Source organism: Choloepus didactylus, chromosome 19 (genome assembly GCF_015220235.1).
Source record: "Choloepus didactylus isolate mChoDid1 chromosome 19, mChoDid1.pri, whole genome shotgun sequence".
In the NCBI taxonomy this organism is placed as follows: Eukaryota; Metazoa; Chordata; class Mammalia; order Pilosa; family Megalonychidae; genus Choloepus; species Choloepus didactylus.
In genome coordinates, this window is record NC_051325.1 from 31,226,974 (window position 1) to 31,252,369 (window position 25,396).

A 25,396-nucleotide genomic window follows, 5' to 3' on the forward strand; every position below is an offset into this window, starting at 1 on the left:
ACTGTAACTTTGTAACCAAATAAACCCCATTTATAAAAGCCAATCCATTTCTGGTGATTTGCATCCCGGCAGCATTAGCAAACTAGAACCATATTATTGTATTATATTGTTTGGTATGTAACTCCACTTCTTACTTCCTACAGGTGCTAAGATACAAAAGCATAAACAATGGTAAATTTAGATTTCTGGACATACCATATAAGTGGTAAAAAGTACAAAAAGAAATGTTGGGGGACAGAGGGGTATAGAAGAAGTATATGTGCATGCTCTTGAAGTTAAGTTGCTATCAAACCAGATATGATTGTTATATATTTAGGATGTTAAATTTTAACCCTATGGTAACCACAGTGAAAATAGATGAAAAATATATCCAGGTATAAGTGAGAAGGTACTCAAAAGAGCAAATAAATATAAAAGTAGGTATTAACAGAAGTGAGGGAAAAAAAGGTATGATTTACAAAGGCTAAATAGCAAAATGGCAGAGGAAAGCCCTGTATTATCAGTAGTGACTTTAAATGTAAATGTAGAAGGCAGAGATTGGCAGAATGGATAAAAGAGCATTATCTGACTATAAGCTGTCTGTAAGAGACTCATCGTAAAGTCAAAGATACAAGTAAGGTAGATTGACGCTGAAAGGATGGAAAATATATACCATGCAAGTAGTAACCAAAAGAAAACTAGGGTGGCTATTCTAATATCAGATAAAATAGACCTTAAGTCAAAAATAGTTATGAGGGACAAAGATGTCATTAAATACTGGTAAAGGGGACAATTCAACATGAAGATGTAACAATTATATATGTACTTAACAGCAGAGCCCCAAAATATTTGAAACAAATACTGACAGATTTGAAGGGAGAAATTAACAGTTGTACATTAATAGTAGGAGACTTTAACACACCACTCTGAATAATGGATAGAACATCTGATTAGAAAATAAATAAATAAATACAGGGCTTGAATGATACACTGAATCAACAAGACCTAACAGACATATATACAGCACTGCACCCAGTGAAAACAGATATGCCTTCTTGAGTATACATGGGTCATTTTCCAGGATAGACCATATGCTGGGTCACAAAACAAGTCTCAATAAATTTAAAAATATTGAAATCATACAATGTATATTCTCCAACCACAAGAGAATGAAGCTAGAAATCAATAACAGAGAAATGGAAAATTCACAAATATGTGGAAATTAAACAATATACTCTTGAACAACCAATGGATTAAAGATGAAATCAGAAGCAAAATTAAAAAATATCTTGAGACAAATGAAAATGAAAATACAACATACCAAAACTTATGGGATGCAGCAAAGGCAGTGTTAAGGAAATTTGTAGCTCTAAGTGCTTACATTAAAAAAGAAGACAGACTTCAAATCAGAGACCTAACCTCAAAACTAGAAAAACTAAAACAGGAAATGAATCCCAAAGCGAGCAGAAGGAAGGAATTAACAAATATTAGTGTGGAGATAAATGAAATAGAAAACAAAACAAAACAAACAAAAAATGATAGAATCATCAAAACCAAAAGTTGGTTCTTTGGAAAGATCAATAAAATAGACAAACTTTTAGCTAGACTGACAAAAAGAGAGGATACAAATAATGAAAATCAGAACTTAACATAAAAAGGACTATAAGAGTTCGATAACCTAGATGAAATACAGAAATTCTTAGAAACACGCAAACTACCTACATTCACTCAAGAAGAAACACAAGATCTCAAGGAACCAATTACCACTAAGAGTACTCAAAAACTTCCCAACAGGGCCGCCAAGGTATCGGTGATATACTGCAGGGAGTGGCAAGGTGAGGGAGAGCCCAAATCATCAACAACAGGTGCAAAAGACCTGGTAGGCACACAGACGAGTGCAAGGGCCAAGGCACCGTAACTCCTTGCCACCACTCTCGTGGGCCCAGCTCCGCACCTTATGCCCTGCTGTCTGTCTGCAGGGATATCTTAGCAACTGAACTTGAACACGCACGTGCCAACTGCCTGCCTTGATGCTACTGGTAGTGTCCACTCTCCTCCTACCAACATGGCAATGTCCTCACAGTACTTCTACCTGCTGAATGACGGCCACCATCCCTTGGCTATAGCCAGGGAACTGGGAACAGCCAGGTACCCCAAAGCAAATATGCTGAACTGTTGGCCATCATCAAAGAATTGGGAAAAGAGATCAGACCCACTTACACGGGAGCAGGAGTACAGCAGAGAGACTAAAACAAGGCGTCCTTCACGCTAGAGAACTGGTTTGGGAGTGCTTGGCTGAAACAGAATGGAATGCCAGATCCTAGCTGCCTTGTTAGCTTTGAAGGCTTTCCGTCTTTTTACAAGATGAGGAGTTACAATTAATCTCCCCTGTTCAGATGAAACCCTTGTTTTCAAGATGCTGTTTGTTTTTATTTCTCCCTGTTTCCCTCCCATGGTTCCCTAGGCTCTGAACCTATAGTCTTTAAGCTTGAGGAAAGATTTTGCAATTAATTAGGATTTGTGTTTTGAATAGTTAGGAAGTACCCAGGTTTTAAATTTTTTTCCTTAAACATTGATAAACAAAACAAAACAAACAAACAAAAATAGATACCAGTATCTCACTTTAATCTTCTCTTTTGAGTATATTTATGTTACCTAAATTGTTCCTTGTTCCTTTTCATAAGCTAATTCAACTCTAAGGATTCTATTTCTAGTAAATACTGACAGCATGCTTTATTAGTAGCTGGATCTAGTTTAGCATACAGTGTTGATTCTGCTTAATATAATTTCTTTTGTGCTTAAGCATTTATTAGTGCTTCGAAGTTAATTAAAAAGTGCACAAATTATAAATACAGAAGAGCAACCTATCATACCTAGCAAGGACCCCAGAAAATTTTCATACTGAGACTGTGTGATGGTTGGGTTCATGTGTCAACTTGGCTAGGTGGCCTAGCTGTCTGGTCAAGCGGGCACTGGCCTGACGATTGCTGTGAGGATATTTGAGGCTGGTTAATAAACCAACGGGCTGGTTTGTCGGATTATCAGTCAATTGACTGCAGCTGACTAATGACTCATCAAGGGGCGTGCTTCCACAGTGGAGAATGCAATTAGCTGGATTTGGTCCGGGTGATCAGTTGGAGGCTTATAAGCCAGACGGTTAGAGAACCTTCACTTCTTCTTCAGCTGCTCAGTGAAGCATTTCCTGGGGAGCTCGTCGAAGTTGCCAGTTCGTTTCCTGAGGAGTTCGTCAAAGTTGCCGGTTCATTTCCTGAGGAGTTCGTCAAAGTTGTTGGTTCGTTTCCCGAGGAGTTCGTCGGACGTCTTCCTTGGAGTTGACAGCTTGTTGACAGCTCTGCAGAATTTGGACTCGTGCACTCCCACAGTTGCGTGAGTCACTTTTACAATTTGATAATAAGAGACATCTTTCATTGATTCTGTATCCAAGGAGAACCCTAACTAATACAGACTGTATGTAGATTTCAGTTCTGTGTTTCCTGTAAGTTGATAAAAATATCTGGAAAAAAATGACTGAAACTGTTTCCATATTTGTATGTATTTATTACTTTATGTAATAAAGCTTATTTTCATTGACAACAACAACAACAAACTTAGAGAAAAGCCCAGGACCAAATGGCTTCACAGGTGAATTCTACCAAACATTACAAGAAGACTTAACTCCAATTCTGTTGAAATGTTCCCCAAAAACTGAAGATCAGGGAATACTACCTAACTCATTCTACAAGGCCAACATCACCCTCATACCAAGCTGGATAAAGATACCACAAGAAATGAAAAACAAAGACAAATATCTCTTTGAATATAGATGCAAAAATCCTGAACAAAATACTAGCAAACCGAACCCAACACCAAATTTATTCCATTTTGCTAATGCTGCCATTATGCAAATTCCCAGAAATGGATTGGCTTTTATAAAGGGGATTTATTAGGTTACAAATTTACAGTTCAAGGCCATAAAAGTGTCCAAACTAAGGCATCAACAAGAGGATACCTTCACTGAAGAAAGGCTGATGGTGTCCAAAACAGCTCTGTCAGCTGGGAGGCAACATGGCTGGTGTCTGTTGGTCCTTTCTTCCCAGGTTGCTTTTCAAAATGGCTTTCTTCAAAATATCTATGGGATTCTGTCTCTCTTAGCTTCTCTCAGCTGTCTGCTTGGATCTCCTGGGGCATTTCTGTCTAAGCATCTGGGAGTCCTCTCTTAGCTTCTCAAGGGCAAACTCTGTGCTTCGTTTCTTAGCTTAGCATCTCCAAACATCCTTCTGTCTGCATCTCCCAGCATCTCCAAGTGTCTGTGTCTATATCAGCTCTTAACTTCTCTCCAAAATGTCTCTCTCAGCTTCTCCTCTCCATGAGCTCTCTTGAGGACTCCACTGATCTCATTAAGACCCACCTGAAATGGATGGGGTTACAGCTCCATGAAAATAATTCAGAGGTCTTGCCCACATTTGGGTGAATCACATCTCCATAGAAATACTCAATCAAAAGGCTACACCCAGTAAAATTGATTAAAAGATCATGGCTCTTTTGAGGTCCATAACAGTTTCAAGCCGGCATAATATTAAAAGAATTATACACCATAAACAAGTGGGATTTATCCCTGGTATGCAGGTTGGTTCAACGTAAGAAAATCAATGTAATACACCACATTAACAAATTGAAGGTGAAGAACCACATGATCATTTCAATATGCAGAAAAGGCATTTGACAAAATACAGCACCATTTCTTGATAAAAAACACATAGAACACTAGGAATAGAAGGAAACTGCCTCAGCATAATAAAGGTCATATATCAAAGCCCATAATTAACATCTTACTCAATGGTGAGAGACAGAAAGCTTTCCCTCTGGGATCAGGAACAAAACAAAGATGGCACCGTCACCACTGTTATTCAACATTATACTGGAAGTTCTTGCCAGAGCAATTAGACAGGAAAAAGAAATAAAGGGCATCCAAATTGGAAAGGAAGAAGTAAAACTTCCCTAGTTGCAGATGATATGATCCTATATGCAGGAAATCCTGAAAAACCCACAACAAAGTTCCTAGAGCTAATGAATGAATTCAGCAAAGTGGTGGGGTCCAATATCAACACCCAAAATTCAGAAGTGTTTCTGTACACAAGCAATGAACAATTGGAAGAAGAAATAAACAAAAAAATTCCATTCACAATAGCAACTGAAAGAATCAAATATCTAGGAATAAATCTAACTAAAGTTGTAAAGGACTTGTGTACAGAAAACTACAAAACATCACTAAAAGAAATTAAAGAAGACTTAATAAATGGAAGGATATTCCATGTTCATGGACTGGAAGACAAAATATAATTAAGATATCAGCACTACCCAAAGCAATTTTATAGATTCAAGGAACTCCCAGTCAGAATCCCAATTCCAACAACCTTTGCATAAATGGAAAAGCCACTCATCAAATTTACATAGACAGGTAAGGAACCCCAAATAGCTAAAGCCATGTTGAAAAAGAATGAGGTTGTAAGACTTGCACTTCCCTATCTTACAACTTACTACAAAGCCACAGAAATCAAAACAGCATTGTACTGGCACAAGGACAGACATATAGACCAATGGAATAGATTTGGGAGCTCAGAAATCAACCCTCACATTTATGGCCAACTGATTTTTGACACGGGAGCAAAAACCACGCAATTGGGAAAGAATGGTGATCTCTTCAACAAATGGTGCTGGAAAAACTGGATCTATACTTGCAAAAAAATAATAAGGAAGATCCCCTACCTCATACGATATGCAAAAATCAACTCAAAATGGATCAAAGACCTTAATTTAAGAAAAATGTAAGGAAGCATTTTCAGAACCTTGTGTTAGGCAATGGTTTCTTAGACTTGACACCCAAAGCACAAGCAAGAAAAGAAAAAAATAAATGGGATCTTATCAAAATTAAAAACTTTTCTTCCCCAAATGACAGCCTACACAATGGGAGAAAATATTTGGTTACCACATATCTGATAAAAGTTTAATAATCAAATATATAATGAAATTCTTCTATTTAACAACTAAAAGACAACCCAATTAAAAAAATTTTCAAAAGACTTGATTCAGTTTGCTAAAGCTGCCAGAATGCAATATACCAGAAATGGGTTGGCTTTTACAATGGGGACTTACTAGTTTACAAATTTATAGTTTTAAGGCCATGAAAATGTCCCAATTAAGGCATCAACAGGATGATATGCAGACTCTGAAGACAGGCTGCTGCCATCTGGGGTTCTTCTGTCAGACAGCAAGGCACATGGCCAGCATCTGCTGCTCCTTTGCTCCTAGGTCCCATTGCTTTCAGTCTCTGTTCCAGTGGGCTCCTCTCTGAGCTTCTGTGGGTCCTGTCTTAGCACCTCTGGGGCCTTTCTCTCCAGTCTCTGTGGGTGTTTCTCTTTCTGCTCTCTTGGCTTTTTTTTTTTCTGTCTTTTATTCTCTTCATAGAGGTCTCCAGTAAAAGGATTTAAGACCCAACTTGAATGGGCTGGGTCACTTCTCAACTGAAATAATCTAACCAAAAGGTCCCACCCATAATAGGTCTGCATCCACAGGAATGGATTAAAAGAACATGGCCTTTTCTGGGGTACATAACAGCTTCAAACCAGCACAAGATGTGAACAGACATCTCTCCAAAGAAGATATACAAATGGCTAGAAAGCAATATGAAAAGATGCTCAACATCGTTAGCCATTAGGGAAATCCAAATCAAAACCACAATGAGATACCATTTCACAGCCATTAGAATTGCTGCTATTAAATAGAAAATAACAATGTTGGAAAGGATACGGAGAAATAGGAACATTTATTCGTTGCTGGTGGGAATCTAAAATGGTGCAACCACTGTGGAAGACAATTGGGTGGTTCCACAGAAAGCCAAGTATAGAAGTACCATATGACCCAGCAATCCTACTACTAGATATTTACCCAAAAAAACTGAAAGCAGGAACTCAAAGAGATAGTTGCATTCCTGTGTTCATAGCAGCATTATTCACGATAGCCAAAAGATGGAAGCAACCCAAGTGTCCATCAAGAGATGAAATGGATAAATAAAATGTGGTATATACATACAGTGGATTATTATTCAGTCTTAAACAGGAATGAAGTCCTGATTATTGTGGCAACATGGATGAACCTTGAAGACATACTGTTGAGTGAAATAAGCCAGACATAAAAGGACAAATATTGCATGATTTCACTGTTTTTAAACAATTAGAATAAGCCAACTCATAGAGTCAGAATCTTGAATATAGGTTACCAGGGGATGGGATGGAGATAGGGAATGAGAAGTTAAGGCTTAAAATGTATAGAGTTCATGTTTGGAATGATGGAAATGTTTTGGTAATAGACAGTGGTGATGGTAGCACAACATTTTGAACACAACAGCCCTGAAATATTTATCTGAATATGATTTAAAAGGGAAATGTTTGATTATATATATGATAGCAGAATAAAAAAATTTTTAAAAATCCATGAGTCCTAAGTTAAATCATGGACTTTAATAGTGCAGTTGTAAACATGTGCTGTCATCAATTGTAATGAATTTTCCACACCAATGGAGGGTGTTGGTGGTGAGGTGGTATGTGGGAATCTTGTATTTTATGCATGACTGTTCTGTAAACCCACATTTTCTCTAATAAAAGGGAAAAATTAATGAAAAATAAAACTTATGACCGCATAAAAACTTCTGTGCGAGTGTTCATGGCAGCATTATTCATAATCAAAAGTGGAAACAATCCACATATCCACTCAACTGATGATGAATGGATAAGTAAAATGTGGTATATTCATACAATGGAATATTGTTCAGTCATAAAAAGGAATGAAGCACTGATACATGCTACATCATAGATGAAGCTTGGAAACATTACGCTAATGAAAGGAGACAGATACAAAAGGACCACATTGTACAGTTCCATTTATATGAGATGTCCTGAATAGGCAAATCCATAGAGACAGAAATGGTTTCCAGAGACTGAGGAGAGGAGGAAATAAGTGAATGCTAATAGTTAAGGTTTTTGAAGAGAGAGTGATGAAAATGTTCTGGAATTAGATAGTGGTGATGGTTAACACAACTCTGAATATACTAAAAACCACTTAATTATACACTTTAAAAGAGTGAATATTATGGTATGTGAATTCCATCTTAATTTTTTAAAAGAAGTCACACTGGAGAAATAATGTCTGTCCTTGAAATACTGGAAAATGAGTTTGGCCCCACGGAGAACTACTAACAAGTTAGGTCTGAGCTTTTTTCTTTTCACAGTTGCTCTTGGCTTTTGGTCACCTTTAACAGAACATGTTGAACTTATCTTGTGTTTTTTTCAGATGGCTATGGTTTTAGAATTTGAGAACAGTACATTATAACTATTAATAGTAACTCCATTTTGAAAGAGCTACAAATCAACTTTGGTTCCTAGAAAAATAAGTGAATAAAAACGAGTGACTTACCCAATTTCTTGCCTTTCGATTGGATCAGTCTCCAGAGGCAGAGGCAGCAGTCCTGCCCCTGCTGAAGCAGAAGTCTGCTGGGAGGAAAGCTGGGTATAAGGGCAGAAGGCCTGTTCACATAGCCTAGGAGATGGGTGCTCCATTCCCCCTTTACAGATAGGAAACTGAGGCCCATGAAAGATCAGTCCAAGGTTGGAACTTGTAGTTTCTCATCTTTATCCACAACTTGTTCTCAGCCTGCCTCTAGAAAATGAGTTTGAAAATAGTGATGTTTCCATCACAAAATTTAAACTTGAATAAAAACATCTGTTATTGGTAGCCTGACTGACTGCTTCCTCAACCTGCCACCCAACCTGAGCTCATGACAGTCCTGGGAGGGGGGAGGGTGCAGGCGGTGTACTCATTTTACAAGTGGAGGAGCAGAGCTCAGAGGCGTCACAATGCAGAGGTCAGGCAGCTAGTGGGTTGGAACCCACAGTAGTGGTTGGAACCCAGTTTCTGGATTGAAGACATTGTTACCTGCTCTCTTGGAGGCCTCCTTCAAAGCAGTGGAAGCCAGCCACCTGTTAGAGAGCAGTCCTCCCCCACGTGCACATTTTCGTAAGTTGTAGTTCTATGACTCTAACTTTTTATATGACAAAGACAGACACTGACAGAAGGGTGCCGAAGTGGGAGGCCCCAGGAACTATAAATAGCATGTTACCACAAGCTCCATGCTGTTGTTTATAGTTGCCACATCACAGAAACCACAGAAAGAACAACCCTAGTCCATGCCTTCCAGCGAGCATTCCATGCCCTCCTTACGGTGTGGAAGACGGCTGCACTGATACCCTTGTTTGCTCTACTGTATGATATGCAGCAAGCTAGAAGAATCACATTTCTGATTTTGTAGATGAGGTTAGTGTGGCGTGAACTGACTCACCTGGGATGACTCCCACCCTTCTTCACCCTGAGCCCAGCCTCTTGGTCTGACACCAGGTGTGGGTCCTGGAGTCAGGGGCTGTGTGGCTGAACAGGCAGAGCATTCACTGGGAAAAGTGCAGTCCCTCTGCACACCACAGGGAAATTGAACCATGTTAAACCCACATAGGTGAGAATAAACCTAAAGCAGACTCTTCTGATGCACTTGCTTTTTGTTTCCTCCCTTCTGTCTACCCTATTTAAGATGTGAGATGGAAAAAACATAAGACTCTTCAGAAGAACTTGTTCATCAGAGTCCTGCTGCTTTTTTTGCGGATGTGGGACATTTAAATCCCTTCCCCTGGTTGAGTCTCAGGGGTCTGCAGTTTACTGTGGACCAGGAGAGTACTTACACTGTCCCTCATTCCTGAATTTGTCTTTCAGCTCTGTGCAGTGTGTCTAGAAGACTTCAAGCCTCGAGATGAGTTGGGGATTTGTCCATGTAAGCACGCCTTCCACAGAAAGTGAGTATTGGTGTGGAATTATTTAATGGCACCCGAGTTTGAAGCATGTAGACCAACTTACTTGTAGGCTTTGAACAATGCCAAACTTGATGGCTTCATGGTTGGTCTGTAATATAGAAAGCTGAAAGGACCTTTCTCAGCCCTACAGGCGGGGCACGTATGTGCATGTGACAGCAGGAGGGATGAGGGTAGCATAACAGGACCACCTTGCTGGGCTGGGGGCAGAGGGCCAGGCAAGCCCACACCTCTTTGGAGCCCAGGCCATAAACAGCTATTTAGCTGGAACTTTGAAATGAGAACTTCCTTCTCTTTAAAACTTACTTAATCAAAACCATAGTTATTTTTTAAACAAAATAAGTCAAGTCTGGATGTAAATGGTTGCGTGCGGCTGTTTCCTTCTTCCTACAGAGAAATTAATACAGGCCCCTCTCTTGAAATCTTAATGTGCTTTGTATTTCTATTGGGAAATTTTATTTCTTCTTATTTCCCACCTTCCTCCTCAGTGTACTTCACTCTTCTAAAAGAAGCTGTGGATGCCTTAGGGCAGAGCATACTAACTGTCGTGTCTTAGCATCACCTCAGGGCAGGTAGCTGTAGATCCTCCCAAGGGTACAGTGGATTCTGCACCTGGTAGTGGCACTTCTCAGGACCAGACAGCACAGCCCTGAGCATTTTGGTTGTTCAGAGCCCAATGTGCTCATGCAGCAACACGTGTATTTAGTACACATACAGTAGCCACAGAGTGGGCTGTGGGTGGCCATGGGCACAGGACTGATGCCTTCCCTCCTGGGTGTCTCATTCTGCAGGTGCCTTATTAAGTGGCTGGAGGTTCGGAAAGTGTGTCCACTGTGCAACATGCCAGTTCTGCAGCTGGCCCAGCTGCACAGTAAGCAGGACCGTGGACCCCCACAGGGGCCCCTCCCCGGGGCAGAGAATATTATATAAGATCCCCAGACTGTTGCTGGATACAATGTCCACGTGGAGCCTGGAAGAACCAAGGAGTCTCTGGGTTGGCTGCTTTCTACCTGGGGCATCAGTTGCCACTTCCTTTGCCTCATGAAGAACTCGTGGGCTAGCTAAGCTGGGAGCCCAGACATTGGTTTTTGTGACAACCAAAGCACTCTGACATTACCCTGTGCTCAGAGAAGACGAGTGGATGAGCTTGTGGGATTGGTTCAAGAAACTTCATGAGAGTCTTTTGCTACCTTCACTACGCTGTCTCCTAGACTCTCCATGTCAAGGTGAATCTTTATCAAACACAAGGGAAGATAAACACAAGTGTTAGAGAAGGGAACTGAGGGCAGGCCTTCAAAGCCCCACACCCCCACCCTGTGAACAGATGAGCTTCTGTGCAGACCGTGCATGCCTTTGCAGCAGCAACCCCACCCCACTCCTGCCTGGGCAGTCCCCAAGCCAAGTAAAACAAGGGGTTACCTCAGTCAAAGCATGACCAGTTGCCAGTGGTTGGTGAGGCTGTACCAACGCAAGGCTTTTCACATTAGGTCCCTTTAATGTGGCCAAGGGCTTTAGTTACTCTTGTAACCAGCCCCTTCTCCCTCAATTTCACAGCACCTTCTATCAAATCATCTAAGCTAAAAGCATTAGATGCGCTTGGAAAGGCTTGGTCAGAAGCCATTTACTCCTACCATTTCCCCTTCCTACTCACCAGTGAGGCATGGCCAGACTGCCCAGTCAGGAGCCCCAGCAGCGGGCGGTGGGGTGAGGGGCTGAGCTCACCCTGTCCCTGTGCCCACTGCCTCCCTAGGGAGACACCACAAGCCCCCCAGCGCACTGAGGAGTGTCTTCTGAACATGGCCAATCCCTCTGGCCGGTTGCAATGAGAGTAAGGTGCCAACCCCCTGGCCTCTCAATGTTTCCTGCCCTCTTTCTCCCCTGAGGCTTGGGCTCTGCCTTCTTCCTTCCCTCTCTTGCGCTCTGTTTCTACTTAAAGATAAATGCCTGTCACTGACTTTTTAACAATGTAAAGAATCCCAAATAGGATCCCTACATAATTCTGAAGCCAGTGATCCACTTGAAATTGTAAATAGTTTCAGGAAGTTCCTGCAGGGCCGTTCGCCCTTTTGGTGGTGTGCCTCCTCAGTATTTGAACGTTTGGTAACTAATTGAAAGTGTCTTTCCAGGAAAAGTGCATGGTGTTCTTAGAATCTTTCTGTCCAACTTTTCTAGAAATGATTCAATATCCTGAATATTGTAGAAATTAGCTGTGTAAAGGCGGTAGTGGGTCTGATAAGAAAGTTCTTTTCCACAGGCCCACCCCCCACTTCCTTCCACAAGAGGACAGCTTTGCTTCACTCTAGCCAAGGGGGGGGGGTAGGGAAGGTAGTTTTCACTTGGAAATGCAGTCTGTGTAATATGGAGAAGATGGAGGGAGCTTTGTGACTCTGCTCATAGCATGTCTCCAGGAATTTTTTCTAGAATCCAACCTCTACCAACTTAGAATGGGAAAGGGAACCTGTCCTTGGGTCACATGGCTGGGGTCAGATGAGGAGGAAAATTCCCATTAGCCTAGAAAAGCACTGGGCAGAATCCATTTTGGAAAATTACAATTCCAGTTGGTCAGAATCAGCAGTTTCCCATGGGTGACCTATTTGTGGTGTGCTAACAATGACTGCTTGCTAAGGGGGCCAGGAAGTGTGGAGTATTGCATATGAAAGCCCTAGCCTGTGGGGCATCCAGGAAGAGAACTCCTTGTTCACACCTACTCTCATTCCTTGTCCTCTACTTGTAGGACAATAGAGTTTGAATGCTGGGAAACTCAGTTTACAGTGAAATGTTTTCAGTGATCAATGTCAAAAGTAGGCTTGCTTTTGCACTAGGCTCATTATTGGCCAACAACCTTCATTTTCCATGGAATGGCCTTGGGACAAATCTTGTCTCCCTTGTAAGGCTTCAATAAGAAAGGATTTTTGCCCTTAAAGGAGGAATTCTTTATGCTCTATACTGCAAGTTATTTCAGCTCACAGCTTTTGTAGGATTGTAGCCATTCAGTTGCAGCTGTTCTCTCTGCACCTCAGTACTAGATAGACCATCTCACTAAGCCCCTGTATTTGTAGGGGGGCAAATTCATCTGACTGGGTCTAAGAGCTAAAGGAAGGCTCAGGTGGTTGATGCCTAACACTGGACCAGAGGAGCAATGGCAGAATGACAGCTGTCCGAGAAAAGCTCAAAAATGTGCTGCCTCCCTACTGGGCACCAGCTTAGATCTGCTTCACCCCGAGGCGCCACTATGACCTCAATGCTGGTGAATGTAGAGTCCTTTTTAAAAGTGCATTCCTGCTGCTAGAATTAGGCTGGAGGCTGGAGTTGTAAAAGTGCTCATTCTGCTATTAATCCTCTCCCTTTCCTGGCCTGACATCCTTCGATTGCAGGATGTCCAATATCACTCTCACTAGTTCCTGAGACTCTTAGCAGCACCTGGATCCTCCACCAAGACTTTCCTGGACCTCTGCATCGACATGCATTTGAAGGGCAGGGTGATCCTGACTAAAATCACCGAGTTTTGTATGTGAAGGACGAGGTTAAATCTCTTATCAAAATGTTTTTAAGGAATGGGTTTAGGACCCCTTCATGCTTGTGGCTCAGGTTCAAACCCCAAAGTAAAACTAATGTGGCTGCCCCTTTCCACATTATCTCAGTGAGCTGCTGGTGTCCTTTTGTTAATGTGTAAAATAACTGGGGACTCTTGTATGCTTTCGGGCCACTGGCTGGTGACATGGTGATTTTTTTTGCACTTTCTCTTAATGAGATTTAAGCAGCTTCAAGATTGGCTGTTACTTATGCACTGTGGGCTAGTGAAGCATAACTCAGCCCCAGCTGGATGCTACGGGTGACTAAGGAAATGACTGCATTCACCTTGCTTTAGGAACAGGTAACAAAACCAGCCTGATTTGTTCCTGGTTGGGTAGGCAGAAGACATCAGGAGTTGTCATCCATCACTTTTCTTTTGCCATAATTTGATTTAGATGGCCTGTCCCTGGCAGATAAAAGTCCTTGTAGACTGTTATTGCCTAACCAGAGATTAGGACAAGACAGATATGGCCAGATGAGGATGGATGTCCCAAGGGGAAGGTCTCAGTTGAGGGATACAGGAGATCTCCCACCATTTTCCAAGATTACTTGACAGGTCTTGACCAATCAAGATCATTTCCACAACGCCACACCCCTCAGATCCATCAGAGAAATGGCCTGAGGCCTTGTCCCTTTCTACAGCCCCACTCCAAAAGCATGTGGGTGGACTCCATGACTCCACCCTGACCTTGCCCTCCTATGCCACTCTGAACAACTGTAGTAGTTCCTTTCTGGAGAGGGTCTCTTGAGCACTGCTTTTCTGAAATGCATACAGGGAGGCCTCTCCAGAGCTCTGAGCAGAAAAGGTGCCAAATGGTTTGTTAATGTGATATATTACGTTAATTGATTTTCTTGTGTTGAACCACCCTTACACACCTGGAATAAAACCCACCCCCTCATGCTGTTTAATTCTTACTGGCAGAACTCCCCTGTGACACTATCTGGTCCTGGACTTTTCTTTATTGGGAGGTTTTTGGTGACTGATTCAATGTCTTTACTTGTGACTGGCTTGTTGAGGTCTTCTATTTTTTTTTCTCGAGTCAGTGTAAGTTGGTTTCTAGGAAGTTGTCCATTTCCTCTAAGTTGTCTAATTTATTGGCATAGTTCATAGTATCTTCGTATGATCTTTTATTGTTTGCATCTTCTCTCTTTTTGTCTTTGTCTAGCTTGTTAACTTTGTTCTTCTCCAAGAACCAACTTTTGGTTTTGTTGATCCTATTTGTTGTTGTTGTTCTTGATTTCACTTATTTCTGCTCTGATCTTTTTCTTTCTTCCTGCTTGCTTTGGGATTAGTTTGCTGTTCTTTTTCTAGTTCCTCCAGGTGTGCAGTTTGGCCTTTGATTTCAGCTTTCTTCCTTCTTAATGTAGACATTTAAGAGCTATATAAATTTCCCTCTCAACACTGCCTCTCCTGCAGCCCATAAGTTTTACATGTGTTTTCATTTTCATTCATCTCGACATATTTACTGATTTCTCTTGCAATTTCTTCTTTGACCCACTGATTAATAATCTCTTGTTTAACCTCCATAAATTTGTGCATTTCCCAATCCTCCACCTGTTACTGACATCCGGCTTCATTCCATTATGATCAGAGAAAGTGCTTTGTATAACTTTAACCTTTTTAAATTTATTAAGACCTGTTTTGTGACCCAACATGTGGCCTATCCTTGAGAATAATCCATGAGCACTTAAGAATGTATATCCTGCTATTTGGGGGTACAATGTTCTGTATGTGTATGTGTAAGTTTTCTGTCTCCTTATTGATCCTTTAGATGTTCTATCTATTGATGACAGTGGTGTATTGCAGTCTCCAACTATTATTGTAGACATGTCTATTACTCCCTTCAGTTTTGCCAGTTTGCCTCATGAATTTTGGGGCACTTCTGGTTAGGTGATTGTTTTTTCTTCTTGGTGGGTTGCCCCTTTTACTGATGTATGACTTTCTTTTGTCTCTTATATTAGCTTTGCATTTAAAGTCTATTTTGATCAATATATAGCTAACCCAGGTCTTTTCTTTTTGGTATGTGTGGGGTATCTTTTTCCAGCCTTTCACTTTCAACCTGTTTTATCCATGGATCTGAGGTGAGTCTTTTGTAAACAGCATATAGATAGCTCATATTTTTTTAATCTTTTCCACCAGATTTTGTCTTTTGATTGAGGAGTTTAGTCAATTTACATTAATGTTATTACTGTAAAGGTAGTACTTCAACCATTTTGTCCTTTGGCTTCTATATATATATGTCTTTTACCTTTTTAGTTACCCTTACTGATAATCTTCATTTCTACTCTTTCCCTTCTTTTCCTTTCAGTCTGCAGGACTCCCTTTAGTATTTCTTATAGGGCAGATCTCTCAACAAACAAACAGCTTTCGCTGATCTGTGAATATCTTAAACTCTCCCTCATTTTTGAAGGACAGTTTTGCCAGGTAGAGAAATCTTGGCTGCTAGTTTTTCTCTTTCAGTATCTTGAATATATCATATCACTGCCTACTCACCTCCATGATGATTGAGAAATTGTTTTTTATGAGACATCGGTGCTTGGTCTTAGCAGGCATCCTTTGTCAATAATGAATTGCTTTTCTCTTGCTTTCAGAATTCTTTCTCTCGCACTTGACATTCTGATTAACATGTGTCTTAAGAGTATGTCTATTTGGATTTATTCAGTTTGGGGTATGCTGTGCTTCTTTAACCTGTATATCATTGCCTTTCTTACGAGTTGGGAAGTTCTTGGCCATTATTTCCTCAAATATTCCTTCTGCACCTTTTCCCTTCCCTTCTCCTTTTGGGATATCCATGATGTGAATGTTTGTGCACTACATGTTGTCAGTCAGTTTTCAGAGACCCTGCTCCATTTTCTCCATTCTTTTTTCTGTTTGAATTCATATGCTGTTTCCTAGCTCACTGATCCTTCCTTCTGCCTGTTCAAATCTGCTGTTGCTGTTGCATATTTTTAAGTTCATCTCTTGTGCCTTTCATTCCTATAAGATGTTATTTTTCATTGCATGTTTTTAAATTCTCCTTCATGCTAACCTAGTGTCTTCTTACTATCCTTTTTCTTTAGCTATCTTGTTGAATTTGTTTAGGAGATTTGCTTGAAAATTTTTTGGTTAGTTCCAGATTCTGTCTCTCTTTTTTTATTTGTTCTTTTGAGCCATTTTTCTGTTTCTTAATACAGCTTATAGTTTTTCTACTGCTATGTGGGCATCTGATCTTGAGATTATTTTGAAGGTGAATTTCTCATTCTATTCATTCTATTCTCATCTCTATTTTATTGTGGATTGGGTTTGCTTTTATGCTATTCTTTGACCCTTGGTTTGTCAGTATTTGCCAGCCAAAACAGGGCCAGGGACTTATACTGGGGAGCACAGGCCAGTTCAAAGGGACCTGGGGAGAGGGTCAGTAAAGACGCCAAAAGCTCCCCAGAGGTGTGCTTTTCTGGCCTGCCAAGCAGATGTTGCTCTTCAGCCCCTTCAGCCCTAAGAAGGCAGGGTATTTTTAGCCCTCTGGGGACTCCACCATTGACCTGGGTGGAAACAACAGCAGGCCAGCCCCTGTCCAGGATGGGCTAAAGCAGTGGGATCCACCAATAGCTGGATCAGTACTGGGCTAAGTCCCCTTGTTTTGGGGGAAGAGGACTTATGCATAAGTCCACAGCAGCCCACCAGGCAGGGACTGGGCTAACCTGAAGCTGCTTGCCTCAAGGGTGGGGTTGGAGCGCCAGGACCCTTGGCTATACAAGCTACTTTGATTTTCACCCGTTTCTCAGTCTCTTAGTCCCATTCTTCTGTGGACCCCACACCAGTTGTTTTAGACAGTTTCTGCCTGTCCAATAACTGTTTTTGGAAGAGGAGTGAGCCCTGCAACTCCCTATTCTGTCATCTTCCTGGAAGTCCTGTGCTGTGTGATTTGAGGCACACACACCACCACCCCCTCCCCCACCATCCCACCTCCCCACTAGGAACCAGCCATGTGCCTTTATGCAGGTCAGCCTCACAAAGCCCCCTGCCAAACCCCAGGGATTGTGTTTACCAAGGCCCTCATGGACTCTCATAAGGATTAGCCACAGTACATGTCCAGAGCCTGGCAGGCTGCAGGTCTGGGACTGTGGGAGCAGCTGACATTATGTATCATCATCCAGCGCACATGGGGCTCCTCTCTTCACTGTAGAAATACTACCGCAGCCTGAGAACCCCCTGAGGTAGGGACTTTCTCTGGGGCTCAGGATTGCCTGGCTTCCTTCCTTTTCCTCTCAACTTCCTCCCTGGTCACATCCACCCACCCTGGCCCACCGTGCACCCTAACTTGATCACCCATAATGAGTTTTCCTTCAAGTGGTTCACAGATCATAAAAACATCTGCATCCCTGACCCCCAGTATACTATTAATTTGTTTCCTGTGTATCCTTCCCAGATGAGATTATTTATACAAATACAAGCAAGTTTTTCTCCTTTGACAAGCATATTCAGGGGAGTGTTCATACTCACCCAGAGGTCAGAATATCTGTAAAAGGTGACCCCATAAGTGGGAGAAGTTTTTACAATCAATCACATTCCTTTTGAATAAGGCATATTTTTACTTGATTGCAACAGACTGGAATTGTTTTCTGTAGAAACCAGAAACTACAAATCATTCCTCCCTGACCCTCACCATAAATGCCCAGCTAATAGGAGCACACAACCAGATTTTTCAGCCCATCTCACCTGTGACAGGAGGCTCATGCCTGCTCTGTGGCTGAAAACAGCAAGCACAGGGCTCTCATCCAGATCCAAGCAGCCCTTGCAAGTGCCTGGACAAGCTGCTGGACCTGCCCCTCATCTTGGCCAGTTCCAAGGGGAGGCCAGGAGCCTCCAGCGGTGTCTGTTACAGCTATCATGGTCTCTTGGACCAGCTCCTGTGTTTTGAGGCAGGAGATTGAGAAACAGCAGCAAAAGAGTGAGGCATCCTTCTCTTTAGTGGGACAGCTCTCTTAGCTGCTGGGCAAGTGGATGGGAAGTCTTCTCAAAATGTAACTGTAGATCAGTCTCAGTGTCCATGCGAGTTCATGGATTAACTTTCTTTCCCTTAGCACACTTTTTATGCACGAACGCTTTTAAAATGCTTCCTACAGGAATCTCTCCTTACCCAGCTATTTTTGCATTTGACAAGAGAAATTACCCCGTCTTTTCTTAAGAAGGGAAAAAAAAATTTCATTTTTGTTTCTGCAGCAGATGAAAGTTGTTTCCTCCAAGTAGCCATGGGGATGGGGGAACACAGGCTCATGCTAACAGCTGTCCAGTGCCTCACGTAACCCTCTCCTTACCTCTGAGGCTCACCCACCTCCCCAGGATACCTGCCACCCAGAGTAGCAAACCAAGCTATCCCCTGGATCAGGAGGATTTTTAAAATCTCACTTGTTGAATCTTTATCCCTGCGTTAACATCTTTCACTTTAACTGTTAGGAGTTTCTTGAGTAAAGGAAATGAATGTGTGTTCAGATGCCTAAATTCTGGTGAACTAACTTTGTAGTTGATGACTGGAAACTGCTGATTCATGGTTCTTTAGTAAATACGATTGAAAGATCCCATGTGCCACAGAAGGTGCTTCCATTTTTTTGAATGAGATGATCAGGAGAAAAATAGAGGGCTTGTACAGTAAGTTTGTTACTTTGCAATTCAGTTTTGGACCCCAAATTGCTGCAAGATGCAAATAGTTTTATTCTGCTTCCAGACCAAGTATCAACACAGTTGGTTTACCAATCCAGTCCTCACGTCTGTGGAGTGGGGTCAGGGAAAACACCCTCCCTGCTCCAGGGACATGTGATATCTAAAATATAGGCCGCATCAGCATCAGGGTACTTGTTTGTACTTGTTAGTACTTTTGCTGAAGCTCTTCTCAGCACCTTTTGCCAATGCAAGCCTGGCCAGGAGCTGCGTCTCCAGCCACGAGTGCCCTGCTCAGCCTCCTCTGCCCACACCCACCCCCACCCCCAGGCCAGACCAGGGCTAGAGCTAGAGCAGCAGGGGTGGTCAGTGTTACGAAGGCCCTCCTGGCGGCAGCAGGTCTTCCCAGAGAGAGACAGAATGTTCCTGATAACTCTACAGTCTTTAGGTCTTGACAGACTGTTGTCAGGAAGGGGGCAGGAGGGGGGTACTTCAGTCTTGTAGTTTAGCCCTTTGGGGTTTATTCACTAGATATTGTATAACTCCCTCAACAAAGGTTTATGAAATCTGAGTCTCAGGTTTCATAGACGTGTTTGTACACTTAAGAATTCTGCAGCAGAAGATTTTTAAACATTCGCTGTTTTTTGTAAGCTATATTTTTGTATATTTAATTGCCATTTAAAATTCTAATGCATTTTTTGCCTAATCACTCCTGTTTAAAAAATAAAACATGCATGTAATTGACTTAAACAAATGTAAATAAAAAGCAGTTTTGAAGCTACTTCATGTCAAGAATGTGCCTTCAACTCAGGCCTCTGGCCACCTACACCTACTTAAACATGTGTAGCAGGAGTTGGAAACTCAAGGTGAGTGGTTCTGGGCAAACAGGGCTGGTTACCAGTAACAGGCCTGTGCCAGAACAGCCTCTGGACTGTCCCTGCCCACCCACCCCCCACCCCTGTGATGTGTGGGGATGTGGAGAGGTGTGGAACTGGGGCTGAGAGAACTCACACACTCAGGAGGGCCACACAGCACCCAATCCTCTGGCCTCAGTGCTGCAGCCAAAATACAGATATTACTCTCAGGTTTTATATCTCCAACTGTAACATCCAACTGCCTACTTGGTATCAAAATCAAGAGGTCCACAACCACCACCCCCTCTAAGCACAGGAGCCCTCTGGACACCCTCCCTTCCTTATCCCCTTGACACTTCATATCCCATCCTCTTCCCATTCTCTACTTCCCATCTACTTCTTCAGGCCACCTTCCTTTCTCCCCGAGACCAGGACCACCACAACCTCACTGGACTCCCTGCCTCTACTAAGGGGAGTATGGGGCATGACTACTAGCTGGGGAGCAGACTGGAAGGAACAACTGCTAACGTGAGGCAGTGGTTTAGGCTGAGATGGTGGCAAAAGTGACGAGATTTGCTTTACATTCATCCCATAAGCTAAAGATGGGGAAATGACAATGAATTGGGAAACAATGCCATGGAGGTTTAGGGGAGCTTGTGGGCATTTCTGTGTTGAGATGGCCTTGCAGATACACAAGTGAAGAAACAAGAAGGGAATGTCTTGGGACCCAAGCTCAGAGGCAAGGGCTGGGCATGCTGCCTTGGAAATTAGGGTGAATTCTAAGAGGATCCAGCACTGAGCCCAAAGGAGTGGCAATATCTCATTGTCTTCAGTGGAGAATGAGCTGGCCTAGAAGACAGAAGTGCCTGGGAGGCAGAAGGAAAAGCAGGAAGGGTCTGCAGTGCTGGAAAGAATTGGGATTCATAGATGACTTATCCAGAACCCTACCATGGAGCAACAAGAAATGGAGGCAGTTTCTCAAGAGAAGTAAGTGATGGGTCCATGGAGGAGGAAAGTGAATGCAAGACAGGAGAAAAGGGGAGTTGTGAGCGTCAGGTAGACTCAGAACTCAAGGTCTGAGGTCAGTTTCAGTTAGGTTCTGCCTGTTTGCAGCTTTTACCGGGCAGGTTTGCTCCTCTGGGTTCCAGTTTACTTCTCTGTTCAACTGTGGGACTCAAAAGCACCTATTTTAGGATTGTTTCTAGGGTTGAACGAGCTGTACCAGGTAAGGAAAACTGGTTACAGCACCCTGAACAGAATAAGCTCAGGGAGAGGTAGGTCTACAGCAGAGGTGCCCTGGAAAGGCAGGCCTGGGTCTCCACAGCAGGAAGCAAGCAAGCTCCCTATGCATGTCTGTTCCTATGTTCTCGGGAAGCATGGGCCTCCACTGCTCAGTGAGAGGGGAGGAGATCCTGAAGCATGAAGGACTGGAAGAGCACAGAGATACAAAAGTGAGTGGTGTGGTAATAGTCTTTGGCGGTCCTGTAGAGGAGAGAGAGGAATGTAGGATTGGGGTGTCCCAAGTGGCTCAGGCTGAGGCCCCGAGCTGAGGCATAAGAAAGCTGCAAGGGGCTACAGCCGTGAAAAAAAGGAAACAGTTTCTATTCAGTGTCCCTCCAGCTCTACAGCCCCGCGAAGCCCCAACCCAGCAGCGCCCACAGCCCACGTGTGCCAAGGAAGCTACGCGGTGACGGCCGCCCCTGAGAAGATCGACGTAGTACGGCCCTACCCCGATATCCCCAGGGCTGCTTTCCTACCTCCAGGCAAGCGCTCTCGCAAACGCGGCTCACCTCCACGCCCCACCTGGCAGCACGCACGCGCCTCTGCTGCCCCCACGTGGCCGCCATGAGCCAGAGCACGGGCCGCAGCAACGTGCACCCGGGACGGACGCGGCGCGCATGCCCACCCCCGCTGACGGAAGACACCCGAGATGGCCAGGGAGGCAGCGCCCGCTGGAGCCAGCAGCAAGGAACCCTTCACCCCATTCGCCCCCTGCGGGCACAAAGGAGGGCCAAGAATCCGGCCCAAGCTCCTCCTCCCAACCACCGCGACCCAGCCCCGCCCCCTGCGCCCTTTCGGTCCCTTCGGACCATCTGGCCAGTCCCCCCCTGCCAGTCCTACCCCCAGCTGTTCTCGTTCTCGGAGGGTGCGACGCTGGGCCCGCCCCTGGACCACCCGGCTTAAATGGAGAGGGGGAGCAGAGGTCGCAGGGCCAAGCCTAGGGTTTTCCATCATAGGCTGCTTTATACAGGTCCTTCCTTGCCAACAGCGGCAATGCAAGTACCAACTAATACATAACACAAGATTTGGAAGTTTCATTACCTGCAAGGGAAAGGTTTTAAATTATTCTGCGCAGCAGAAAAGAAAGCATTCAAAGTAAATCCCTACCCACACTCCTTCTTGAAACCTGTCACCTTCTCAACCCATCTTCTGAGCAGGGCAAGTGCAGTTTCCAGCAGTTTCTACCAAGCTATTTCTGCAGATGCTGGAGGCCCAGGAGTGCCAGAGAGCAGGGCAGAAGAAACCAAAGCTGAGGGAACTGAAAAAACACCCACCTTCTGCACCCATGGTTTAATCGCAGCTCAATTCCAGCTCAATTCGTTTTCTAGTCAACCTGAAAGAATGACCAGATTTTCCTTAGACCCCTGAAAAGATGTCAGTTCTAGCCAACATTGGGATCTGGTTTTTGTCAAGTCTTCCAAATTGTCCTTTTTCTACTAGCTTACTCCTCTCATACATCGGGTCAATAATTCCCCCACTGCACAAGGCAGTTCTGCCCAGGGAAGAAGTCCTGTCTTCCCCAACATACCTTTCCAGGACTTACAGTGTAACAAACATAACCTGGAACCACCCTTCCAAAAACTGCTTAACTGTCAAGTTTCAAGTACAGACTTAACCTGCCCCAATTAAATTTGAGGAACCTTGAAATAAAACATGTTTTTCAATACATTCACATGAAGGCAGAAAGCAAACCTGTAATGCACAGATGATTATCTCCAAGGCCATAATGACAAAATTGTGATTATGTTGTAACAGAGTAGCTTGCCTTACACAGCAAGTTCATAGGACACAAAACCACAGTCTGCTGCTGAACACAGAACTCTCCCCTGAAGTGTCTCCAGTGAGTGAGGCTGAGATTTCAAAAATACAGTGAGTAAACAGTGCTATACTGTAGTGAAGAGAAACTTAAATACAGCAAATCCTCACTGTCATGGATATGGTCCACTTTTTTTGTTTAATGTATCTTTCCCTTACTGGTTACTAGTTTAGGCTGAATTATCAAGGATTTATCTTGATGACTTCAAAAAACACACTTGTCCTTTCTCACTTTGATTTGGGTAGTACACAATCATAAAACTGAGTCTCTTAAAAAACAAAAGTCCATAGGTCCCACTGTGGAAGGTTCCAGGAACCCCTCCCCAGGTAACGGTCAGGGTATCTTCAACAGCTCCAGGAGTGCCCCAACTGCTCCAAAATAACCCTGGAAAAAAAAATACACCAAAAATAAGAGCAATTTTCCTTGGACTTACTTAAATGACCATACATATGATTACTATTAAAGCCAATCCTACCTTAATTGCTGACCCCCATTTCCTGAGCACCCATGGGAGGCCCCAGGCCACCCTGGAGCACAGAAGCCCCAAGGCCTCCCAGGCTGGGGAAGGGGGCCAGGTTACACAAAAACAACATGGGCATGTCAGACAAACATGGTAAGAGAAAAAAACAGAGTCCACATTGGAACTAAGAGACCAGGAGCAGCCCAGTAACTCTGGTAAAAGATGGTATCTGGGCTGTCTCCTTGGGAAACAAGGATGTGACAACCGGCGGAGGCCTGGAATATTTCCAGATAACCAAGGAATGAAGGTGAGATGGGGTATGAAGCCAAGGGGAAGGTCACAGCTGTAAGCACCTGCCTGGGCTGGGGGGAATGGATTCAAGACCCACCTGAAGATGATGAGGACTCAGGGGAAGGTTCAGGTCCCTCTCAACCTTCTGGTGATACCATGCCAGGAATGGGGACATAGGAGCAAGAGATTTGGAGAACAAGAAGGGTGGGTTCTATACAGGAGGTGGACAGACGCAGAACTCTTCAGCTAGTAACTGGCTGGCTGGATCCAGGGCTGGGGCGGGGCAGGGCAGCACTGACACAGAGGCAGGTGGCAGAAGAGGAGTAGACAATTGTTCCCTAACACAACATGAAGAGACAGGGACAGAGACAAAAGAGGACTCTCTGCGGAACAAGAGGCTCCTGAGACAGAGAAACAGCAGCTGGGGGTAGACAGGTGCCATGCCATCTCCAGAAGTAGGTAGTCAAGGTCAAACATCCAAAAACACAGAAATAAAGAAGAGGAGACAAACCCACATTGACAAAAAAAGAATGCCAGCAGAAATCAGGGAAGAATCCTACAATGATACAAAATCCATCAAGGTTTCCACAGCATGAGATCAAGTATTAAAGTACTTCAAAAAAGACAAAAATGACTGAAAAATATGGGAAGATCCTGAAAGACTTGCATGTGGGGCTGTTAGCGTACACTAAAAGTCTCTGAAATCTTTTAAGAAAGGTTTAGTCTATCTTTCAAGAAACCCCTGACTATGACCAAACAACTGAGAGGCTGAGGCCTGCCCGCCCCTCTACCTGTTGTAAATTTTTCAGGCGGCCTAACGGATACGTTAATGACAGAAGGCCAGAAACTGCACGAGACACAACTGAGCCTGGCTCTGCAGCATCAGGAATCCCCAATCACAGCCAGACTGCATGAACTCAAGGGAATTTGTTTTATAATAGTTAGCTATACATTTTGTTTTATGTGGTTTTCTGTATCTGTGTTTTATTTTACAATTGAAGAGAGTTAACCATTATATCGAGTTCCACTTGATAAGTTCCACCTATTTATCAAGGAAAAGATAAAAATGGGTCATTATAAGCTACAAAGTATTGTGTTAATATGAGAACAGCAAAGAAAGAAACAGAAAAGGCTTGAGCTTTCAAAACAATAGTTCCACTGACTTCAGTATGAGGGCAGTTCTGAGACTATTTCCTGACTAAAATAATCAGTTCTACAAGTGCAGAGATCAACACCACAGAGGCCTGAGTGCAAATGGAGAACCCAAGGCAAAAGGACCGGCAATGCTAACCAGAGGGAAAACTCAAGTCAGCAGGCAATAAAAACGACAAAATACAAAACCGGAATTTCATGAAGAGTTCATGGCTATTATAATATGAAGATATAAATGCAAGTTAAAAAAAAAGGTTAACCTAAGAAATCATGTTCTACCCAGGAAAACATTTGACAAGAAGGAGAAATTAAGCAAAGGATACTTATACTAAAAGATAGCAATTATTTTCAAAATCAGATTAGCAGGGTTTCTTTTTATTCTAATATAAAGCAAAATAGATCAAAGATCACTAAAAGCAAGATATATAGAGAAAGATTTTAAAC

The 25,396-nt window shown here is 43.1% G+C and overlaps 2 protein-coding genes and 1 pseudogene across 5 annotated transcripts in view; 2 read left to right on the forward strand and 1 right to left on the reverse strand.

The window, feature by feature from the left end:
• Window positions 1–14,711, forward strand: part of RNF24 (ring finger protein 24) — a 71,422-nt gene extending 56,711 nt beyond the window's left edge. For both annotated transcript variants that reach the window (XM_037811922.1, XM_037811923.1), the window contains 2 exons: window positions 9,793–9,872; window positions 10,679–14,711. In XM_037811922.1, the coding sequence (XP_037667850.1) occupies window positions 9,793–9,872; window positions 10,679–10,817 (219 nt within the window). In that variant the 3' untranslated portion in view covers window positions 10,818–14,711. The remainder of the gene's footprint in view (window positions 1–9,792; window positions 9,873–10,678) is intronic.
• Window positions 1,601–3,012, forward strand: LOC119515766 (annotated as a pseudogene).
• Window positions 14,712–22,897: 8,186 nt separating the features above from the next.
• The window catches only part of PANK2 (pantothenate kinase 2), a 42,549-nt gene continuing 40,050 nt past the window's right edge, over window positions 22,898–25,396 (reverse strand). For all 3 annotated transcript variants that reach the window (XM_037811921.1, XM_037811920.1, XM_037811919.1), the window contains one exon: window positions 22,898–23,433. In XM_037811921.1, the coding sequence (XP_037667849.1) occupies window positions 23,383–23,433 (51 nt within the window). In that variant the 3' untranslated portion in view covers window positions 22,898–23,382. The remainder of the gene's footprint in view (window positions 23,434–25,396) is intronic.